The following is a 21497-nucleotide window of genomic DNA, read 5'->3' as shown; positions in this document are numbered from 1 at the left end:
CCGTCTTTCACGGATTATTCCATTAATTCACCCAACAGCGCACGCTCCCATACAGTTAAGCCATCAAATAAACCTTACTTAGCGATCAAAGCTACCATTCCTTCTCGAATTCTGCGTAAAAAATAAAAAACACGTAATTTATGATGAAGTATTCACTTAAAAACAAAGAAAATATTACTTTCGTGAATATTTATAAGTATACCGACTTTGCATTGCCGTACTCTTTACTTTTGAATTTCAAACTCTATTACTCTTAAACTTTAGAAATTGGAATGCTCACATTACGTATTTTGGAAATGGAATTTTAAACTCAGTTTTTAGTCACATGGCGACTTATTTCATAGCAAATGCGCAACAGACACATGAATGTATTTTATAAATAAATGTCTAACAAAAAATTACCCATTTTGTGGCATACTCTGCGGGCCGTGGCCAAAATAAATTGTTTGTTGGTCAATACGATCATGATTTTCATGGAAATCAAACTACAATTTAATGTAAATAAAATTTGAATAAGCTAGTGTAGGTTCGAAAATTTTCGCGACATTAATCCAACGCTGATGAGTTCCCACTACGTCCGTTGGATTTTGTTTACCACAATTTTCTTGATATTGCACTCAGCGTCTTCAGGACGAAAGCCTAAATATACCGTTACCAACGAAAGAACACAGACGCGGTGAGAACCCGAAGAAAGTACATAGATCATTTAATAAGCAACATTTAAAAGGTGGTAAATTTAATGTTCACAGAACTGGGAAAGGTTTTCAGAAAAAAAGAATTCTTGCTTGTTCGGAAAACAAAATTTATTGAATGTAAATTCGCCTGTTGATGGCCTATAGCGGTGAAATATTTTGAAAAAATGCAAAATTTTAGTGGAAAAGTACGAATTTGTAATTATGGATATAATTAACTTCCACAAAGTGAGACTTACGTTGGTGCAGTAATAATGCATTTCATTAATAAAGCTGAAGCTTCATGAAAGCCTTGGAATGAAGACAGAACAGCTGTACAGAACATATCTTGAGACATGATGGCCTGATGAAGACAATTGTTGAGGGACAAATAGATGGCAAGAACGGAAAAGGAAGACCAAACACCTAATTTATGAAACAGGTTAAGAAGGATGTGAAAGAGAAGAAATACGAAGGTGTGAAAAGATTAGCTGATAGGAGAATCGAGTGGAGAGCTGCCTCAAACAAATCGTAGGACTGTTGACCAGTGATGATGAATTAAAAGCATGTAGTAATAATAATATTGCATCCTATTGTTTAATTTAAAACCGATGGGTGTGAACGAAGAAGGAATTTTTTTTTAAGCTACCTATTCGAAAACTTGGTTTTGTTTCTTGTTCCTCGGCCGCAACAGAACTTACTCGAGCGAGGGTGCGACTTTACGAGCAGATGCCTCTCCTCCCTCGAAGCGAGGTTATGACAAGCGTGGAGCATGAAGTTTGGTTCGTTCACCTTTTAAGACGTTCCCAGGGCCCGAGGCGGCAGAGAGTGGAAGGGGGTTGAGGCGAAGCAGAGATCCCGATCGAAAATATTCCAAAGGGAGATTTAAGAATTGCTGAGAATCGCTCAGTCAATGAACTTTGGCATGACAACACCATAATGTGAATCATAATTTTGCATTGAATGCCATATAAATTTTTTCGTGCCCGGAATGATCGGCCTCTTATACACCTTGTCATTAAAAGTGACAACAAGACTATTTGATTTGGTGCTTTCCCATCGAATAATAGGTAAACCTTTCTCGGGATTCTCTCCGGGTTATATTATTCATATTAGCCAACTTTTCGATCTCCAACTCTGGGCTCTTCCTCAGAGCTGCTGAATGTCGTTTTATTGCTAACTGTTATTAATTATAATTATTAACGTTGGCTAAAATGGATAATTTAACCCAGTGGATATCCCGAGAAGAATTTACCTATATGAGACTATTTGTTACGCTAGCTTATGGTGCTAGTGGGTATTTCCAGCCAAGGCTATTTGTCTAATGATAGGCAGTTTTCATTCAGTCAAGATTTTTAGGCTTATATGCTGAAAAACTGAAGTGAGCGTTGAATATTAAGAGGGTTTTTTTTTTGATTGCTCTTTTGAGTTTTCAGTTTCAATTTTGAGATCAAATTCACAGTGGAGCAGAAGAAGGTGTTATTAAATGTTAGCAAAAACAGAACTACTTGCTACACAATAAAGAACCTTAGTGAATGTGAGTGACTACTTGAGTTGCAAGACAGTAAGATTGACATGTGAAGAGTTTTTTTAACCGTTGAAGTGACCATTCATTGTAGTTTTTATGATGCTTAACTATGAGCATCCTAAATGGGTAAAAACAAATGAATACGCCTGATTCATGAAGTGGTTTATGACTTAATTTTAACTTTGATGATGCAAAATAAGCATTCCAAGTTTCTAAAAACCAGCGATTTTCTCTTAATACACAGGATATGGAAAAATGAAATCAATTTGATTCATTTAGATACGCATCACCTTAAAAATTGCGATATGCTCGAAACGTTTCCATAGTAATTAATGCCATGAACTAATGATAGAAGGTCAGTTACTGGCATCACAACGAAGCCGATGAACATGTAGTACAACATTTAAAGTTTTTATACACATCAGCAGGCCATGAGAGATTGGTCTTATTTAAGAACCTAAGAAATAAGAAAAATGCCAAAACATTATTGAATTCAGGACGCGCTCATTTTCTCCGGAAATATGAACATTCATCGATTTGCTAAAGAAGATTTCAACTGACGGCAGCAGATTTTACCTTAGGCGTAAATTTAATGAAGAAAGGGGAAATTTTCAAATGTCATCGGTTAGCTACCAAAAACTATGCATAATTATCTCCTTGGAACATAATTCATTGATATATTTTTTGAGCTTGAAATGTGTTTACACGCGCAAATATTGAGCGAAGAAAATTAAAACTTAGATAAAATCAATACCACCAAATTACCCTCTCAAATATAGAAGCAGATACAGAAAGTATTCCATTTTGAGATCTCTGTTGATATTTTTTCAAAATTTGTCTTCTACTTAATACTGTGACAATAGGGTAAAATAATGAAGAAGAAAGCAAAGAATAATTCGAATGTTCGATCTACCTACCCGAGAAATTGAACAAATACATGCGAGAACTTGTGAAGGATAACATGGCAATGGAAATGAGAAGATAATAAACATTTAAATAGCATTTATTTTTAGCATATTTTTAACAACATTTTTAGTCAAAAACTGGAAAAATGATTATGACACACAAAACTGAGGTATGATTAGAATAAAATTGAAACCATAATTATTGAATGATATGAAAATATGGCATCCCACGTGTGCGAGAAAAAATATGGCTGTCCACAAAAATTCAAGAAAATCTGCTAAGGAAAGGTCCATCATTGCCACATAAATACACTTTTCCGTCGTATTTGTCCTGAATCTACATGTGGACCGACACTTTAAGTTTTGAACATGTGCTGTAGTGAGAAAGTCTATCAATTTTTAAGAATTCACATTCTGCAGAATCAGGAAGGTTTGAGGGAAAAATCACAGATCATTCAACTGACTGAACCACCAAAAGAATTAAACTGAGGCCATAGTCTTATTTTCACCGACCGGATCCAATTCTTGTCGTGATATTTCAGGATATGTCACTTTTTCACTTCGCTAAACGAGATTTCCTCGCGCAGGTACAATGAGTCACCTCTTTCTCAAGGCTTGAAAGGTGGCTTCTGGCCGGGGACCGGATGCTTGGTGCCCGCGGGATGTGGGCCCTGCTGATGCGCGGGCTTTCCCGGTGGTCCGTGGTGGTGAGGTGGGTTGCCAGAAGGGGGTTTGCTGGTGGTTGGTGAATGAACATGGGGTGGGTTACCATGAGGAGGCTTGGTGCTCGGTGTCGGTACGTGGTGGTGGGGTGGGTTCACGGGAGGCTTGGTGCTGGGAGGAGCGTTATGGGGGTTGGAGTGTGGTGGCTTGGTGCTTGGTCCATGGTTATGCGGAGGGTTGACAGGAGGCTTAGCTGTTGGTGGATGGCCATGAGGTGGGTTGACATGGGGAGGCTTGGTGCTCGGGGTTGGTACGTGGTGGTGGGGTGGGTTCACTGGAGGCTTGGTGCTGGGAGGGTTGACATGTGGTGGCTTGGTACCAGGTCCATGGTTATGTGGTGGATTACCATGGTGTGGCTTGGTGTTTGTTGGTGGCTCGTGCTGATGGGGTGGGTTGGGCTTGTGCGGTCCTCCATGAGGCGGCTGTACCCCTGGTTTCGGGGTCGTTGACGGGTGCCCACCGTGGGGACCTCCCGGAGTTGGTCCGCCCGGGTGACCCGGCTTCTTGGCGGGCTTCCCCGGTGGAACAACCGGTCCCACGGTGGGCTTCGGTGGCTGATCGTGGTGCTCGTTCTTCTTCAACACACCGGAGACGTCGCTGCCATGGTGGTGGTCATCGGCCTTCGGAGACTCCACCGGCAGAGCCACAGCCACCGCGACCAGACCCACCAGCAGGGCGAGGGCTAAACACTTCGCCATTCTCGCAAATTTTCTGCAAATACTTCTCTTCTTCTCAAAAGAGCGTTCACAAATGCGACGTGTTGCTGTGAAGTGATGTGTTGCCGTCTCACGGCGCCGGGTGCCTTTATATATACGTCCGAAAATTGGAGCTGAACGCCCCAAGGAAGACGGAAAGGAAGAACGGATGATAGCAGGAGGGAAGGTGGTGGGGTGAAGCGTATTTCCCAGTCCATGGACTCCGTGGATTAGGGGGAAAATCTGCACAGCAGGTTCCTCTCCCCCTCCTCCCAGCCAACCCGATTCTTCCGAAACCAATCAGGTTCTGTGTAGAGCAGAATCGCTTCGCGGAACCGTGCAGTTTATCTCCCTCGCTTCATTTTTTTCAAAAATCTCGAGCGGCCAAGGGCCTACTGTATGACGGCGGCGAAGAGGTCAAGGAAACCTGGGGCGGGGAAGTTCCCAGCAGGGTGGTATTAGCTGATTGGAGCCGAGCAATTTTTCCTCGAAGGGATGAACGGGGAAACATAAAAAGCAACGCTATTGTTTCGGGAATCGACCGCGGCGCACGGAATATTAACGAGAGTATTAATCGCTCCGAAAAGCTTTCGCAAAAAAAAATTTCGTTTGCTTGAGAAAGGAAGCATGGGTCATTTTCATGAAAATTTCGAAATATTATCTCCAAACTGCACTTCCTTGGCCGAAAGCCAAAAAAGTAAGATTTAAATTTTATTTTCGGAAGACGGACTTTGAAAATCCGCAATTGTACACCGTTTCTTCTGAAGGTACTTGTCGAAGAAAAAAAAATGTTGATTAACGCAAAAATGGGTCTTTAAGTGGTTCTGATAAAAAAGTGATGCATTAGTTATAGGTATATAACGTACGTTATGTTAAAATAATCATTAAAAAAATAGACTCGTCACCGGACTACCTATTGAGATGTTAGCAAAAAATGCGGTAACTGAAGAATAATAACGCTAGTTTCTTCAAATTGGAACTTGCATCGTGAATTGAAAAAAGTATTTATTGATAAAAATGCGTATTGAATAATCCACATTGTCCGTAGTCTTATTTTGCTTTTTTATTTTGATGATTGACTTGACATCCAAAATAGGACATAAATGTTTTCAATAGCTTATACGAAAAGTTTTGGCTCCCACAGCCGAGAACCTACTTTCTGAAAAAGGAACCATTACCAGAGCAACGGGGAAAAGCTGATAAAATTTACTATCCATATTTAGGCATAATCGTAATTTTTACTATTAGAAAATGACGTAGGCAACAGATTGCCCTTCGCTGTCATCCAGGAGCAATAAAAATGAGGATATCTTACAAATTAATAGCGGGAAATCCCAGGAGGAAAAATCCTCAAGGAAAACTTTGAAAGAAAATCATAATATTTTCAATTCGAATTTCGGAGAATACGAGGAAGGCCCATTATTAATCGAGAAACGAAGTGGGTTAGATTTATATTGTATCAAACTGACAACACTAAGCAACTTTCAAAAAAGGTGACTGGCAAAAATCGACCTTTCCTCACTCCGATCGGCGTGCTGAGTTTAGCATACGCATCTTATTTGCGTGATAATTTCTCCATGAAATGGCCCTGCCACTCATATTAAAACGGCACTGTAAACGGAATGGATTGAGCAGGTTAATTGCACTTATCAAGACTAATAAGGTCCATGGTAATAAAATTTTTTATTGTTAGAAGTCACAGACGTTCCTTTTCATAGAAAATATATTTAACATAATAGGAGATTTTTCCATCCTAGTACACAACGGGAAATCCATGTCTCCTTATGCGATGCGTTTGATTTCGCGTTTTAAAGCCTTATCCATTACCTTATGATAAATGGTTTTCTCACATAAGCTAATTCATGGTTAAATATATTTTCTTGTACATTACCAATCACGATTATCAAGAAGATTTTACCACCCCCCAAGAGATTATTGATTTAATATCCTAATAAGGCATATTTATTTATTAGCAGATACTTTTTTACACTAATATCAGCAAATATTACTTGTTCATAAAAATAACGCATCCTTAAAATGGACGTTATCAATGAAATAATTTGATAGATGTTGTAAAATGTTATTGAAAATGCCTAAGGTTTTGTTAAATGATTGCTATGTCAAATTATCGTGAAAGAATAGTTCTTTTATTTACCTACTATTGATTCATCTTCTGCCTGGAATAGTGGTTGCTAGGTAGTGCGGTCAACATGATAAAATGGAATAAGGATGGCTACAAGAATTCAATCTCAGTTGCCATTTCAATACGCCCAAGATGAGAATAAACACGCACACTCGATGATAACGGGAATTTACAAAACAGGTGGCCTTAAGAGGTTGAAGCACGAAAAGTAACGGTTGGTAGCCGTCAAAGTTTGTCAGGATGAGGCTCTTATGCTTGGAGAAAGTTCTAGAACTCCAGGGAATCACCAGATACCAAATATTATAGTCCTAGATATAACTAAGATCACTGCTGAATAAATACGTATGAGTGTTGCTGAATGACATTTATAAAATGTTAATCCTGCAGAATAAGAAATGATCAAAGCTCATGCTATTTCATTATCACTGCATATGCCTCGAAATAGATTTAAAAAATTGACAGAATAAGAGTTAGAGCAATTGAGAATATCCATTCACAATTCAACACTATATCCACTCAATTAATTTAGGGTAAAATAATCTTTTTACAGTAATTTTGGATGGAAATAATTAAACTTTATATTTCCACAGAAGTTTTACAAAAACAATACCATGGCTTCAACGGTTAGCGTCATCTTCTGATGGAGATGATAAAATGGAACAGACCATAAGATTACGATAGCCGTCGAAACCATGGTGTTGTTTTAATAAAATTCTCTGGAAAAATAAAGTATGTTTTTTTCATCCAAAGTTACTATAACAGGATTAATATTGCTCTAAATTAAGTGGGTGGATATGGTAATAAGACCTATGTGGAAAAACAAAGTTTACTTTTTTATCCAAAATGTTCAGCAAATTCCTCAAAATATTTCCAAAACCAATACTTCTGAATAGTTCTTTATAGTTAGAGAAAAATTTATCATGAAATTTAAATATGGCAAAAAGCATGCTCTAATGTAATTTCATTTTACTATAAGTTATTTCTGGAAACAATATTCCCGCACATTACTGGAAAAATGCTTGATTAAAATCATTAGCAGAAAAAATGGTGTCTTTCTTCTCTTAAGCGGATAGATTTTAGATAGCAGATAGATAGATTTACAAGAGCAAGGTATTTGACTAGAAAAAGAGGTTAGGATGGATAAGCACTCGTAGTTTTGACGATTAATATTGTAGCTAACCAGTTTAACGCCCTTTTATCATTATAATTGATTCATTTGCATCAATATAATACCCTGCGAGGCATTTTAACAGTATTTGGCAGAGTAAGACTAATGGACATGAAAAAATATATAAGCCACATACGTGCTATGTAGTTTTGAAAAGAAAAATGACAGAAAAAACACGAAAAAATTGTATTCAGGTGCCTTGATCTCCCACCTAGCATGCACTGCTCCATGAAACACAAAAAGGCTAAAACACTAGAACACTAACATAATACGCCAACATGTGTTTGCGGTCGGTTACTACCGAAAATTTTGTCACTGCAGGGCTAGAATTAAGCAAAGAGTGAGCGTAATCGAATAAAGATCAATATAAACTTTAAAAAATCGTAATAATTTAGCTATGGAATTTATACTATATGAAACAACAAAAATAATGGCGCGTGAAAAAACATTGGTTTAACATCGAGCCAGGAAGTCTTATAGAGAGAACTTTTGGAGTTATTAATCAGTCTATTCGTATGGTGATGATATATTTTGAGACATTGCAGCAAAACATGTCTTGAAACATATTATGCACACACTAAAATCCTTGCGGAGGGTAAGGAGTATTTCATCGCTCAATCAGGCATGTGACAATTCCTTTTTCACTTGTTTCAAATAAATAACGATTAACTTCGCATCAACCTTGATACTTGAGTTTTATGATACACATTAATATCATGAAAAAGTATTATCAGATACACTTCTGCCATTATTGTGCTTAACAGGAAATTATTATCAATACCTAGTAGGAAGAGCACGGTAACTACGATGTATAACTTTTAAAGCACACGGGTGTATTACTTTTCTACCGATAATGTAAACTAAATGGCCGGAAAATAATTCCATGCGTTCATTTATTAAAAATTTACACGTAATTGAATGCGGTGTAGCAGTTCAATCTAATCTTTTATCATTAGGATTAACTGAAAAAGATAGGGTAATATTATTTAGGTGTAATTTAGATCAAAACTTAGGTGAAGCCATAAGATAGGGAAAAAAAGCCGTTATCGATGAAAGACCGATATGAAAACACAAAGATGAAATGAAGCCATTACTAAGGCTCCGCTTGGAAGTAAGGATTAGGGTGCATTGAAGTCTCCTCCTTACTTTCATCTAAAGTCAATAAAAAAATGTTTCCATAAAAAAGTAAACCAAAATAAATACTTAGAAAATAATGGATTTAGACCAGACAAATTTCGCATGATACTATCATTGCCACCCACGTTTAGGCTATGCCAATGATAAGCCTCTCATTTTAACAAGCCAGGCAGTATTAACAAATGATATAGGTATGCGTAACCGAACCCTGTTGCTAAAGGCTTTTCAGCCAATAAAGTACGATGTGATTGCAATTAGGCACTTCGACAAGGTTTTCTATAAGGCTAAAATTCAACTCATACAAGAGTATTTTCTATGAATATGCATCCTACGTTTATTAAGTATCACCATATAATACTTAAGAGTCACTTGAGCAAACTAAAGTAAGCGGGAAAAATATGAGATGCGAATGAAGAAATCCATGAATGAATTTTTGCTTACGCAAAACTGATAACCTTTTTAACCATCAATTTTTAAACCCTAAAAATCTCATTCTGGAAATAAATGAAAGAATGAATCGAAAAAATAATTACAGTTAGTTAAATATCACTTGTCATAGGGGACATATAATGGGTTGAAAATTTCTCGAAAAAAGAGGCCAAAGTAGATTGATGTATTTTATTTCATAAGTGTTTCAAATAACAGGGCAGACAAGATACTACACTTCGTACTGAGCAATTGGAAATCAATGTGATCAGCATGAATTCATCCAAATAACAAAATTTTGATCAACAAAGCAACAAATCTAAAAGTAAATGGGAAATTTCAACACCTTGTATTACACGTAATACGTGAGGTACTTCATTCCCTTTGAGCATATCACTCTGGATCACGAGCACAAAAAGCAGCAATGTAGACGATTACACGATTGGCATTCTGATGCATTCCACTTTAAAAAACAACGTCCTTAGAAAAACTCGTTTTTTCACACTCAAGAAATTTTGCGAAAACAGTTTTCTTCGGGATCGCATATAAATAATTCAGCTGCTTAAAAGCCACAGAAAACATAAAAAATGCTGCTGTTTATGAATGTTTTTGTCACAATCAGGATCAAACCAAATACGTGATTAGTCAGGAAGCGTCACTTATCACTCCGCTGACTGGCTCCAGTTTCTTGAACTCCAGATGTCATGGAACTTATAGTATCTCGGACGGCTGGTTTCCGAGTGCTCCAAGGGTGTGCCAGCAACGAAGTTCCCTGCTGTCCCCTTGATGATATGAGGACTCTCTTTCTCCGCAATGGTGGTTAGCAAATCAGGGATGGTGTGGCTTAGGTGGTGGTGGTCCATGATGGTGTGGTGGCGGCCCTGGGGGAGGAGGATGATGGGGTGGCGGCCCTGGGGGAGGAGGATGATGGGGTGGCGGCCCTGGGGGAGGAGGGTGGTGAGGTGGTACCACTGGAGGAGGCTTTGGAGGATTGTGTGGCGGGTAGTGGGGTGGTACCACTGGTGGGGGCTTAGGAGGATTATGGGGTGGGTGGTGGGGTGGTACCACTGGCGGAGGCTTGGGAGGATTATGGGGTGGATAGTGAGGTGGTACCACTGGCGGAGGCTTAGGCGGATTGTGGGGTGGGTGGTGAGGTGGTACCACTGGCGGAGGCTTAGGAGGATTATGGGGTGGGTGATGAGGTGGTACCACTGGAGGAGGAGGAGGCTTAGGAGGGTTATGCGGCACGTCATGGTGAGGAGGAGGCACTGGTGGAGGCTTAGGAGGATTGTGCGGTGGGTGGTGAGGTGGTACCACTGGTGGAGGCTTAGGAGGATTGTGCGGTGGGTGGTGGGGTGGTACCACTGGTGGTGGCTTGGGAGGATTGTGCGGTGGATGATGAGGTGGTATCACTGGAGGAGGCTTCGGTGGTGTCGGAGGCTCGTGGTGGTGCGGTGGTGGCACCGGTGGAGGCGGCTTCGGCGGGCTCGGTGGAGGATGATGCGGTGGAGGGTGATGTGGAGGCGGCTTTGGAGGCCCTGGCGGAGGATGGTGCGGTGGAGGCGGCTTAGGATGTCCTCCGTGAGGTGGAGGTGGATGGTGTCCCGGAATGGGAGGGCCTTCCACCGGGAAGCCAACGGCCACTGTGACCATCGCCGCCAGCAGGGCCAAGACGAGGGAGCGGCACTTCGCCATCCTCGTTTTGAAAAATCTGCACGCCTTCAGAGATGAGCTCAAGAGAGTTCGTTGCTTTGATGCGGTCTGTTGTCCCTCCACAATATCCGATGCCCTTATATACAAATCCGAAAACGCGTTCGGGACGTCCACAAGGAGGAAAAATGACCCGACGGCAACGAGGAAGGAGGTAGGGGTACGAACGCGTATTTCCCCGTACGGAGATTTCAATGGTGCTTCTTCCTTCCCAGCAGGGGAGAGGGATGGATAAATCTCCTTCTTCCCGTAGCAAGAATCCACTACCCACTCGTAACAAACCGGATTCCACTCGCCCAATCAGGTTCTCTGCAGTGATGCGCGTACCATTCTTCCTTTGAGCATCGGTCGCGAATTCTATCTTCCTTGTTATTATTATTTTTAGCTTGGCGTGCGGGCAGGGGCCGAGTGTACGAGGGTGGCGTTGAGGTCAAGGGAACAGGGCAAGGGGAGGAGCATATTCGCAGAGAGGAGAGCTCGTTCGGGTGGTGCACGCTGATTGGGCGGCCCGAGCGGGCGTTTCCCGAGCACTAAACGGGTGAATGATGTACGTGACGCTATTGTTCCGATCAAGGATTGATATGCAAAGTACAAGGAAGAGGATTTATATCGTTTAATCTCTAGCGAAGCAAAACCTAACGAGGAAAAAGAAATCAAGATAAGGCTCGAATAAATAAAAAATATTGTCTTTATTTACCATTTAATCCATATATTATTTTTCTAAGGTGTCACACATAATATTTTGACTTTATTTAATTAATAATTCCCATTAATAACTTTGCCAAACAAATCAGCAATTTAATACAGAATGAAACGTTTCCCAGATGGGCAGTGCAAGTCTACTTATTTTATTTTAATTTTATTCTCAAACCACCGGATACAGCTCTTGTTGGCCACTTATACCGGGGCATTCAGCAAATGTAACAAGAAAACGTACACGAAAAACCATGTCCTGGACCGGGGAAACCTACCCAGGCGGGACTCGAACCTCTTGATTGGTAGGCGAGGACGTTACCCCGCCGCCACCGAGGCCGGCAAATGTCCTTTTCTCTAATGATGAGTTAAGGGTTTTAGGAAAAACTCTTTTGCCGTCTACCTTAATTTATCTTTCTTCCATCTCAAAGAATTTATATGCCGATCCTACATATGGGATGGTTAAAATGTAAGCAGCCTCTTATTTCTGCGGACCCTTCTTGTGATGCCTACTTCCCAAGCGGTAGCAGAGGATATGTGGTTCTCGCGTGAGAAAGTTTGAGATCAAAAGCTTTGATATTAAATTTTTAGATGTATTTCGCAGGAATATCTTTTGACAACCTAAGAGTTAAGAAACTATTATAAATTACGCTTTATTTTCCGATCATATGGTATCACAATGCCGGCTTGAAACTTATTGAGAAGTAATGCCTATTGGTAAACTGATACAATAATTTGTTTTGCCTAACAATTCAAAAGTCTTTATTTACAGATAGCGTTTCAAACAAGCTCAAAATAAAGTTTTAATTTATATTCTCTATTTGTACGTTTTAGTTTACCGTATATTTTTGCCAAAGATGGGAGATGGAACGTTTTATTTTCCTGTTTCATAGATTTGCGATGACGGCATGCAACTCACTTGATAAGATTGTGTCTGGCGATATCTGGTGGAAATGTTTTATATCCATGAGAATAAACTAAAATGGTAACCTTCCACACAATTTTATTTACTAAAGTACCGACCCGGTTTCGACCTTGAAAATAGCACTACGTGTCGAAACCGGGTCGATAAATAAAATTGTATGGAAGGTTACCATTTTAGTTTATTCTCACCGGATAAGGTAGCTTCCGTAAAAGTAACCAATTTTGGCAAACAAATCAAAGGTTACATCAAAATGCATATTTTGATACATGCTCAAAATAAAAAAAAGGGTCAAATTTAATTTTAAAATGCTATTTTAAATTCAAAGGTGTCGTTCTCTCTTTGAAAAATGCAATGGAATGCACATATCAAATATTTTTCCCATGATGAGATGAAGAAGACGACCGTTTCGCCGTTTTCATAGTTTTTCGCGTGTTCTTGTTCACTTTTTCTGACGTAGAAGCTAAACCGTTAATTTTAAACAAAGTTTAATGATTTACTGTTGTAGTCGAATAAACAATGAATAAAACGATATATTACACGACCCTATGAAGCTCCGGCAGGGTTTTAAACAAGTTCAACGCTCTACCTTTTTTTGCACCGATAATTGTCACTTCAGTCATCATGAAATTATCAGAGTACAGAGAAAAAATAATTATGTTTTTACCTCAGGACACAAAAATTTAGTTATTTTTACGATTTATATCCTCAACAGAAGAGATTTACTTTGTTCTATTCAAAGGTAAGTCAGCCGTATAAATATTTCCCTGTATCTCAAATTTAATGAATTGTCCTGTTATTTCTTGGATAACAATTTATTTTTGAAGGAGAAATAGTGAAAAGTTGACCAAAGCCTACTCTGTAGACTCCGAAGACCTCAAAATGATTGCATAATCGTTGGTATCCCGCAGGGCGCCCGAGGTAGGCAAATTGTCGGACCGAAAAGCGGTTGGTCGCTACCACTGGCAGGCCCATACGTGGCTTAAATTGGTTTGATGAGAAAAACCCCGCGGAAAAATTCTCTGTGACGTCACGTGAAACCAGTTGAGAGTTAAAAATTGAGTATTTTTGAAACATTAATTATAAAGCCCTTCGTGAATATGTCGCGAAAATATCAAGTTAATTGCCGTTATCAACTCTTTGCCTGGTCAGAAGATATAAAACCAATTATTTTGCTAAATTTTGGTCTGAAAGTAGCATAAAAGGAACCAGATCAACCTGGGGAACATACTGCGTTGGGTAACAGTTAAAAAAATACTTACTCAGAAACTTTTTTCACAAAAAATAATCATGTTTTTTCCTTCGGACACAATTTTTTTTACGATTTCTATTCTTAACAGAAGAGATCTCCTTTGTTCGATTCAAAAGTAAGTCAGCACCATACCTCTCCTCGGAAAACTACCAAAACGCAGCTCGCTGTTGATGTACTTGACACGTATTTTGGTAACTACTTGCTTCTGACATGCAGGAATGCGATTTTTTAGTTCTCTCGATTCAAGAGACAAACGCTGATCACCTAAGATGCATAATGAGAAGCTGTAAAGCTTCAATTGGCCTTATGGAAATGTGAAAGTATCAACAGCTAATACTTGATGCTACTTTAACATGTATCATTGGCAGAATATGATGAATGGGTTAAATTTAACGTTCAATTTCAAAACCAACCGTGAAAAAATGTTGCGAAGAAAGAGGATCATATGAACGGGTCGAGCTAAAAGAGTGCAGCCACTATATATAGTGTTTTGAGATAATAAAATTTTAAAGTTTGTTATATCCATAAATCTTGGTAATTATTTAACAACTAATTTCAACACATAAGTATTAAGTCCATATATCTATATTTAAATCACATAATAAGAGTAATCCTGGCTAAACTGATATTTCTCCTATATTTTTTTGCCCATACAATTTGGCCAAAAATGCTGGTTGGCAGTTTTTTAACCCGTCCCCCTCTTATCATCCGATCTTTTGTTTGATATCGGTTTTATGAGGGGGACGATTGAGTTAGGATAGACATTTAATTAGTCAATGTAAAGTGACCGTATAGCAAATATGGATTGCGATGATAGAAGAAAGTGAAGTAGGAACATAGCATTTCTATCTGATTTCTTATCAAAAAAGCAAATGTTTAGTCCCGTAACTTTCCTTCCACATGCTGATAGGCTTTATCCACTCTAGGATCTGCACTCTTTGATGCCTTTTCAGAGTGCTTCCAGTCCGCGCACTTCACCTCCAGCTCGGTGCCCTACACGATACAGACTACGCGGCCTTGGATTTCAAATAGCCGATTCAAAAAGCTAGAGGTGAGAAATCCATTGTCCATCATTATGCATACAAATGCATTGAAATATTTGCTCCCCAACTATGAGTCATCCATCTTGTTCATTTAATACAGCATATTTTCTGATACATTGAGAGTGAGTCAAGAACAACTACATCGATATTTCAGGTGGATTATATAATATGATGTCTTCTTTTATTTGTGCCATATTATTTTGCTAGCTAATATAAGCTTTGAAATGTGATTTTAAGTAATATAACAGAATTACTCATCGTATATTTCCTATGAAAAAAGGAGAAGAGGATAACTTAAAATTATAAGTATAAGGCATTCTTTTAATATAAAAAATAACGCTAAAATATAACGACCTAAAATCTTATCGTTGTACAAGAAAGCTTTAAAAATTTGAAGAGTAAAAATAAATAAACAGTAATAAAATTGCAGTATTTTTTGTCTTCAGAAGTAAGTAACAAGGACGAATATTTCAAACAGCATATTTATCTATATTTGATCATCAATTTAAGTTCATAAGTGACAGCCAAATGTGGGTATTTTGAAGATGACGCTTGAGTTAGGATCCGTCAACGCACATCGTAGTACGTATAGCAATAAGGACCATAATTCTTTAAGATATAAAATATTACACTATGGTTTGGATTACTAGTTGGCAGTAAAAATATCGAGTAAAAGGGTAAAAATGTACCATAGTGCGAAGAAAAAGATTTATTGAAATACCTTCAAGGTCAAACAGGTATTTCTCTTTTGGTGTCCTTCACTACCTGGAAATCCAGGAGGAAGAAGACCACTGAGGAAAGAAAACCTTGATAAAAAAAATCACCTTCTGGACACGTGTTAGTATACAGACACGATGCATCATATATATTTTGGTGCAGCATTTGATAACAGACAATATTCAATTTCAAATATCAGCTGATCTCTATTATTGATATTGAAATGAAAGTTGTGATAGTGTTTTCTCTGAAACTTTTTGTAAGAATGAGCTAAGGTTTCGAAGAAGTAACACGCAATAACATTCAATAATTTTTGCCAATTTTAGTGACGAAATTACTGTGCTGAATTAATGAACAGCTTAAAAAAGTATTAATTTCAAGAATTCTCTTCATGCGGACATTATTTCTCCGCCATGGTCATCGAAAATAAATGGAGTTGAAGTGAAAAAATTGAATATTTTTAATTATTAGGCGAAATATTCTGATCAATAGCAGCCTATAAAGAGATGATACTCAATTAGAGCGATGAAAATTTATGGAAATCTTGAATAAAATGTGAATAAATCTAATCGTGTGTATTTTATGACATAAGAGCCTAAAATTTTCAATTCAGAATTCCTGGGCAACGAATTATGATAGGTTAAAACTTAATCAATAAGTAATTTACCAGCTAAAATATTGAAAATTACATTCATCAACAAAAATAATAAGAGTTCCCCTCAAACGGAGAGAGAATGGTACTAATTACTCGGAGAGGACCCGATTAACCCTTTGTAACCCAGAGCGGTTTCTGGGAGAAGTCAAATTTAAAGATTTTTCATTTTCAAAACTTGAAAATTTTTCACTCAAACATATTTCTTCAATAAACTATTTATAAGCCTTTAACATAACATTGTACATCACCAAACACACCAATGGAGACAGTATCTGGGGTCAAATTGCTTTTAAAAAATACAATTAAACGATCTTCAGGCTTAAACTTCATACACCTCTTAGATGTCAAGACATTCGACGAAACAGTTGTACAATGCTCCTTCTGATAAGATTGAAAATTATTCATTTGAATAGTTTTAAAACACAAAACGTCAGATGCATGAAAACTCTCCAGGCCACCAATATTCATTGTAACATTATTAGGTATCCTTGCAAATAAAGCAGCTAAATATTTCGTCATTACAATTTACATCGCAAAATAAAGCATAGTTTACATATTTCCTAAATATAACAGAAAATTTAAACATTTTTGATGCTGCTTAGAAGAAAGATTGGTGATAATAGGTTAATGACAGTTCAAAATAGTAAGTGCGATAAGTTAAATACGAATGAAAAAGTACAAGAAAGCAAAGAAAATTTTCTCTCCATTCTAGGTCCCACTAATTTTCCCAAGCTTTGGCAGCACCATTAAAAATCAAAGCACGATAAGGCAACGGGGAGTAATAGACATTAATAAGTTGATACAATATCGTGTCAATAACCTTCAAATATCTGTACTGATTTTTTTCGTGATTTGTACATTTCCTTCTCTTATTTTTGGCAAGTTGGAACCTTACTCAACCGCAAAATTTGACTAAATATTCCCCTATCGTGCGTGGGGTTCATTGCGCAACATTGCTATATGGTCAAGGAATTTAAGTAACATCCAATGATATTCTACCGAATTTTTTGCGGCCTTTTGTGGCTAGATGAGGAAACGTAGCTCAAAAGATAAATAATATTATTTAAATAGGTACATCGTTTGTTTAATGGGACATATTTTTCCCTTCTTTCGAGTTTATATGAAACCATTCCAAGAATAATATTTTACTTTCCTCTGTTAATCACACTGTGAATTCATCGCATAAGTAACATCGAAAAACATATATTAATTAAAAGAAATATAGAAAAATAAATGAAGCGGAACATTTTTTTTTGCTTTCCAGCAGCGTTCGGATAAAAAATGTGAAAAGAAATATGATGTGCGAAAAATCAGTTCGATATGCGGGTGACTCCCATAAAGGCTATCAGCGTGGCTAGTCCCGGTATACTTAAATCAGGAAATTCAATTTTAAATGAAGATCCATAATATCTTGTTAATTTTGTTAACAAATAGAGCTATTTGAATGCTGTACATTTTTTTAAATTACTATAACTACAGACGATACACTGTGAAATTTGATTTAGTATATTATCGAAAGTTGAATTTTAATGATGAAAAATCACTTGTCAACAAAAGGTTGGGGTATGCAAGTATAGTACCAGCAAACGGAGTGGTAAAATATCTCAATGTAGGACTGAAACTATCAAAAGAAATAATGATGGGTTTGTGGATAAATAAATGCAAAACATACACTTGAGGAACGTATTGGCCCGTAAATCGTACTTGCTTTAAAAATTTTCCCTGAAATTCATTCAATTAGGGAACCCTCCTTTTAAACCAATCAAATAAAAAATCAATTTTCTATGCTGTTCATAACAGAAAAGAACATTTTGTAAGTTATTTTAATATTAAGAGAAACAAATAAAAGGAATAAAATTTACTACGCTAACTTATTTAAACAAGATTAGGAACTTCTTACAATTAATGTATTAGGGATAAAAAAGATACACAAACATATTTTGAAAAATTAATATTTATTTAAACAAATTCATTAACGTAATACAATCACACAAACAATATCAGTTCAGAGGTAGAAATGCTGAATGAATATGCCTGCACTTGTACACAGTTGTGAGCGGTTGGTTTTGATTATTTTCAAATCGCTTGGTAAAAAATGAGCATCACGCGAAAAGCATGGAAACAGCAAATATTACGTCATTTTTGGCACATTTTATTGTTTTGTTCTCGAGTAGTTTCTATTGGTTACTCTAAAACAAGTACAAGCGTACTTAAATAAGGGAAATTCACGAAAAAAAACAGAAAGTTGCAATTTACCAAAACAATTAAATAATTATTGACAACTGCCACTCCTTTTTTGAGCTTTCCCTAATCTGATTACTTTCAATTACTTTCTGCAAATAGGCACATACTTCGTTAACCATAGGATATTCACGAGAAACAGTTGATAGAAAGGTGAAGTGCACTGAAACATCCTACGGCATATTAGTTTATATCACTGATCAGCTACAATTTTCTGCACTTCAGTTGTAGTTGAATAGAATCAATCACTTTAATCAGCGGGCCACTCCCAACTACCTACCCGCTAACGCTACGTTTACGATCTGGATGCGGATGGCTTTGGTGCTTGATGGGAATTTGATCCTGGTGTCTCATGGTGATGGGGTGGCCGGGTGGTGGGCCTGGGGGTGGTGGGTTTCGCCGTGGTGCTATCGTGGTGCGTAGTCGCCCTCCCTGTGGTGGTTATCCTCGCGGTGGTCGTCGAGTAATGAGCAGTGGTCTTCACGGTTGGCGAATGGGTAGTCGCGGGCTTGTCCGTGGTGCCATGCGAATGGTGCTGGTACCCTGGTCTATGGGTCGTACTTTGTCTCTCTGTCCTCTCACCAGAACGTTGCTCTCCGGACGACCTGGAAATTCTCTTCACAGGCTTTGTGTCTGGCTTATGGGTAGTTGTCGTAGTTGTAGTTTTCACCGTAGCTGGAGTAGTTGCCTCGGTGGTGGTTGAGTGATGCTGGGTTTTCGTGGTCGGTTTTATGGTTGTGGTTGATGTTGTGGGAGTTTTGACTGTGGTGACTGGCGGTGGCGTCCTGACCTTTCGGGAGAGGGTTGCAGCAGTGGTCGGTCTAGGAGGAGACCTCGTGATTTTGGGTGTTGAAGGGGTGGTAGGTCTGCTGGTGGTAGAATGGTGCTGGGCCGTCTTCATGGTAGGCCTCGATGTCGTGGTGGTGGTCCTTTTCGTCGTGGGAACTCGAGTATGATCACGGATGTGAATAGGTTTGGGGGTTGTACTATGCTCTCCAGAACCTTGCTCTCCAGAAGATCTGACAACTCTCTTCGGAGGCTTTGAGTCTGGCTTATGGGTAGTTGTCGTCGTTGTAGTTTTGACCGTAGCTGGTGTAGTTGCTCTGGTGGTGGTCGAGTGATGTTGGTTCGTTTTCGTGGTGGGCTTTGTGGTCGTAGTCGTCGTCACCGTGGTCGTCCCATGCTGGTGGCCTGGTCTAGGAGTCGTCCTTTGCTGCCCTGAAGACCTCTTTTCCCTCAAAGAATCAAGCTCGCCGTTCACCTCGTCCTCCGCCAAACGCTCCTCCCCAAACAGCTCCAATGCGGCTGGATCATAGCGATCGAAGATCCCAGTAGGGCTAGCAGAGGAAAACGCCACCACCGCGACCAAAACTGCTAAGGCGAGGGCGAATATTCTCGCCATTGTTGCTTTCTAGACGTTCACAATGAATATTTCAATCTATGCCAATACGCGTAGAGTGAAGTTTGGGAGTAGAATAGCGCGAGGCGTCAACTGGACGGCCTTTTATATGGGTACGACAAAACTTTCCAGGACATCCGAGGAGGGAAAAAGGCAGCAGTTGCTGCAAAAGCATATCCAAAGGGGCGGGATAGTATGCACCAACCAGATATAACCAAACCATGGGAAGGAGGTGGAGAACAAAATCTTCGGCAAAGTGCTCCTCACTCCTTTCTTTCTCTTGAGTCGAAACTCTCGCCCTCTCCCAGAAATTCTCTCGGGCAGGCCTGAATATCTCGTTTCGTAATTTTATTTCACGCTCAAATCCGCATGGCAATAGGAGGGGAGCCAGTCCGGCGATGACGTGTGCCGAAGAAGGAGGAGGTCATGGGGACCTGGGAGAAAAAGGAAGGTATTCCCCCGTATACCTACCAAAACTAATTCCCAATGCATTTGATATATAAAAGGAATATATGGCCATATGTTTACCATGAGCTGGTTCGTGATACTTTGCACGATTATTATTTTCCACACATGTTACATGCATGGAAAATAATGAAATTGGTTTATACATGCATATTTACGAAAATATTTTCCATGAGCAGAAAATAAATAGATTTAGCATACGCTTTTACCTTTATTTCTAATATATTTTTCATGCATGACGCAAATAATCTCTATATGTAACTCATATTCACATATACTTCTCATATATGGGTAAAAGATCATTCATGGCGACATGTACGGTCAGTATATGGCCAAATTTACAGTCCATAAAGAAATTTAACGCCCTTAACTGAATATTACGCATTCCATATTTTGGAGAAGTATTGATGGAATATATTTATTGATGGAATATATATGTACCTCGGAGGTAAGTGACACAATGTCCGCGTTCCTAATTTTTCAGGAGAGATCTTGAGATTAAAAAAAAATTGAAATAGCAATTACTAGAGTGCTAGGTAAAAAAATTACAGCATTTTCATATCGAAATATTATCGGCATAGTAACCTACCTATAGTAACCGGACATAGTATCCTTTACCTCCGAGTTACAGATATATATTCAGGTATGCCCCACGCACTGGATTTCAGTGCGGAAATCACTGAGTTTAGGTCATCGGCGGCCATTGGTTGGCTGAAGAGAACGTATTCTACAATACGAGAGAGAAGTTTCGAGGAAGAAAATAAAAACAGCTGGAGGAGGCGAAAAAGGAGAGCTATCTATCGCTTCGGAAAAGTTTCGTGCGAAGGGAAGCGAACGCCCAGAGGGCTGGAAAACCCGAACGACGGCTTTGCGCGAATCTCTCTTTGGCCGGATGAAACTGGTTCCCTCACCTTTGTAAAATCAAAATACGCGGAGGGAACTTGAATTATTATTTTGTCCCATGGCAACGCCAACAAATGCTACTCTGTTCCCGGGATATTATG

At 38.8% G+C, this 21497-nt stretch overlaps 3 protein-coding genes across 3 annotated transcripts; all 3 read right to left on the bottom strand.

The window, feature by feature from the left end:
• Window positions 1-3712: 3712 nt before the first annotated feature.
• LOC124163035 (basic proline-rich protein-like) lies at window positions 3713-4525 on the bottom strand. Its single transcript, XM_046539817.1, has one exon. It carries the CDS (start codon window positions 4523-4525, stop codon window positions 3713-3715), a length of 813 nt encoding a protein of 270 aa, XP_046395773.1.
• Window positions 4526-9574: 5049 nt separating this feature from the next.
• On the bottom strand, window positions 9575-11238 carry LOC124162405 (proline-rich extensin-like protein EPR1). The gene is made up of 2 exons (XM_046538928.1): window positions 10299-11238; window positions 9575-10268 (listed from the first exon to the last, which is right to left on the bottom strand). The coding sequence occupies exons 1-2, from the start codon at window positions 11089-11091 to the stop codon at window positions 10225-10227; spliced, it is 837 nt and encodes a 278-aa protein (XP_046394884.1). The 5' UTR covers window positions 11092-11238; the 3' UTR covers window positions 9575-10224.
• Window positions 11239-18924: 7686 nt separating this feature from the next.
• Window positions 18925-20031, bottom strand: LOC124163034 (salivary glue protein Sgs-3-like). Its single transcript, XM_046539816.1, has one exon. It carries the CDS (start codon window positions 20029-20031, stop codon window positions 18925-18927), a length of 1107 nt encoding a protein of 368 aa, XP_046395772.1.
• Window positions 20032-21497: the final 1466 nt, after the last annotated feature.

The sequence above is a fragment of the Ischnura elegans genome, chromosome 7, assembly GCF_921293095.1.
Source record: "Ischnura elegans chromosome 7, ioIscEleg1.1, whole genome shotgun sequence".
NCBI classification, from domain to species: domain Eukaryota; kingdom Metazoa; phylum Arthropoda; class Insecta; order Odonata; family Coenagrionidae; genus Ischnura; species Ischnura elegans.
The sequence above is the reverse complement of the archived record's forward strand: the minus strand, read 5'-3'. Positions and strand labels throughout refer to the sequence as shown.

What these genes read in the sequence shown, in the direction of transcription:
- LOC124163035 (XM_046539817.1), bottom strand. Translation starts at nt 4,525, where the DNA reads ATGGCGAAGTGTTTAGCCCTCGCCCTGCTGGTGGGTCTGGTCGCGGTG.
- LOC124162405 (XM_046538928.1), bottom strand. Translation starts at nt 11,091, where the DNA reads ATGGCGAAGTGCCGCTCCCTCGTCTTGGCCCTGCTGGCGGCGATGGTC. An exon ending in TCCTCCCCCAGGGCCGCCAC is followed by an intron (nt 10,269 to 10,298) that starts CCCATCATCCTC and finishes CAGGGCCGCCAC; the next exon opens with CACACCATCATGGACCACCA.
- LOC124163034 (XM_046539816.1), bottom strand. Translation starts at nt 20,031, where the DNA reads ATGGCGAGAATATTCGCCCTCGCCTTAGCAGTTTTGGTCGCGGTGGTG.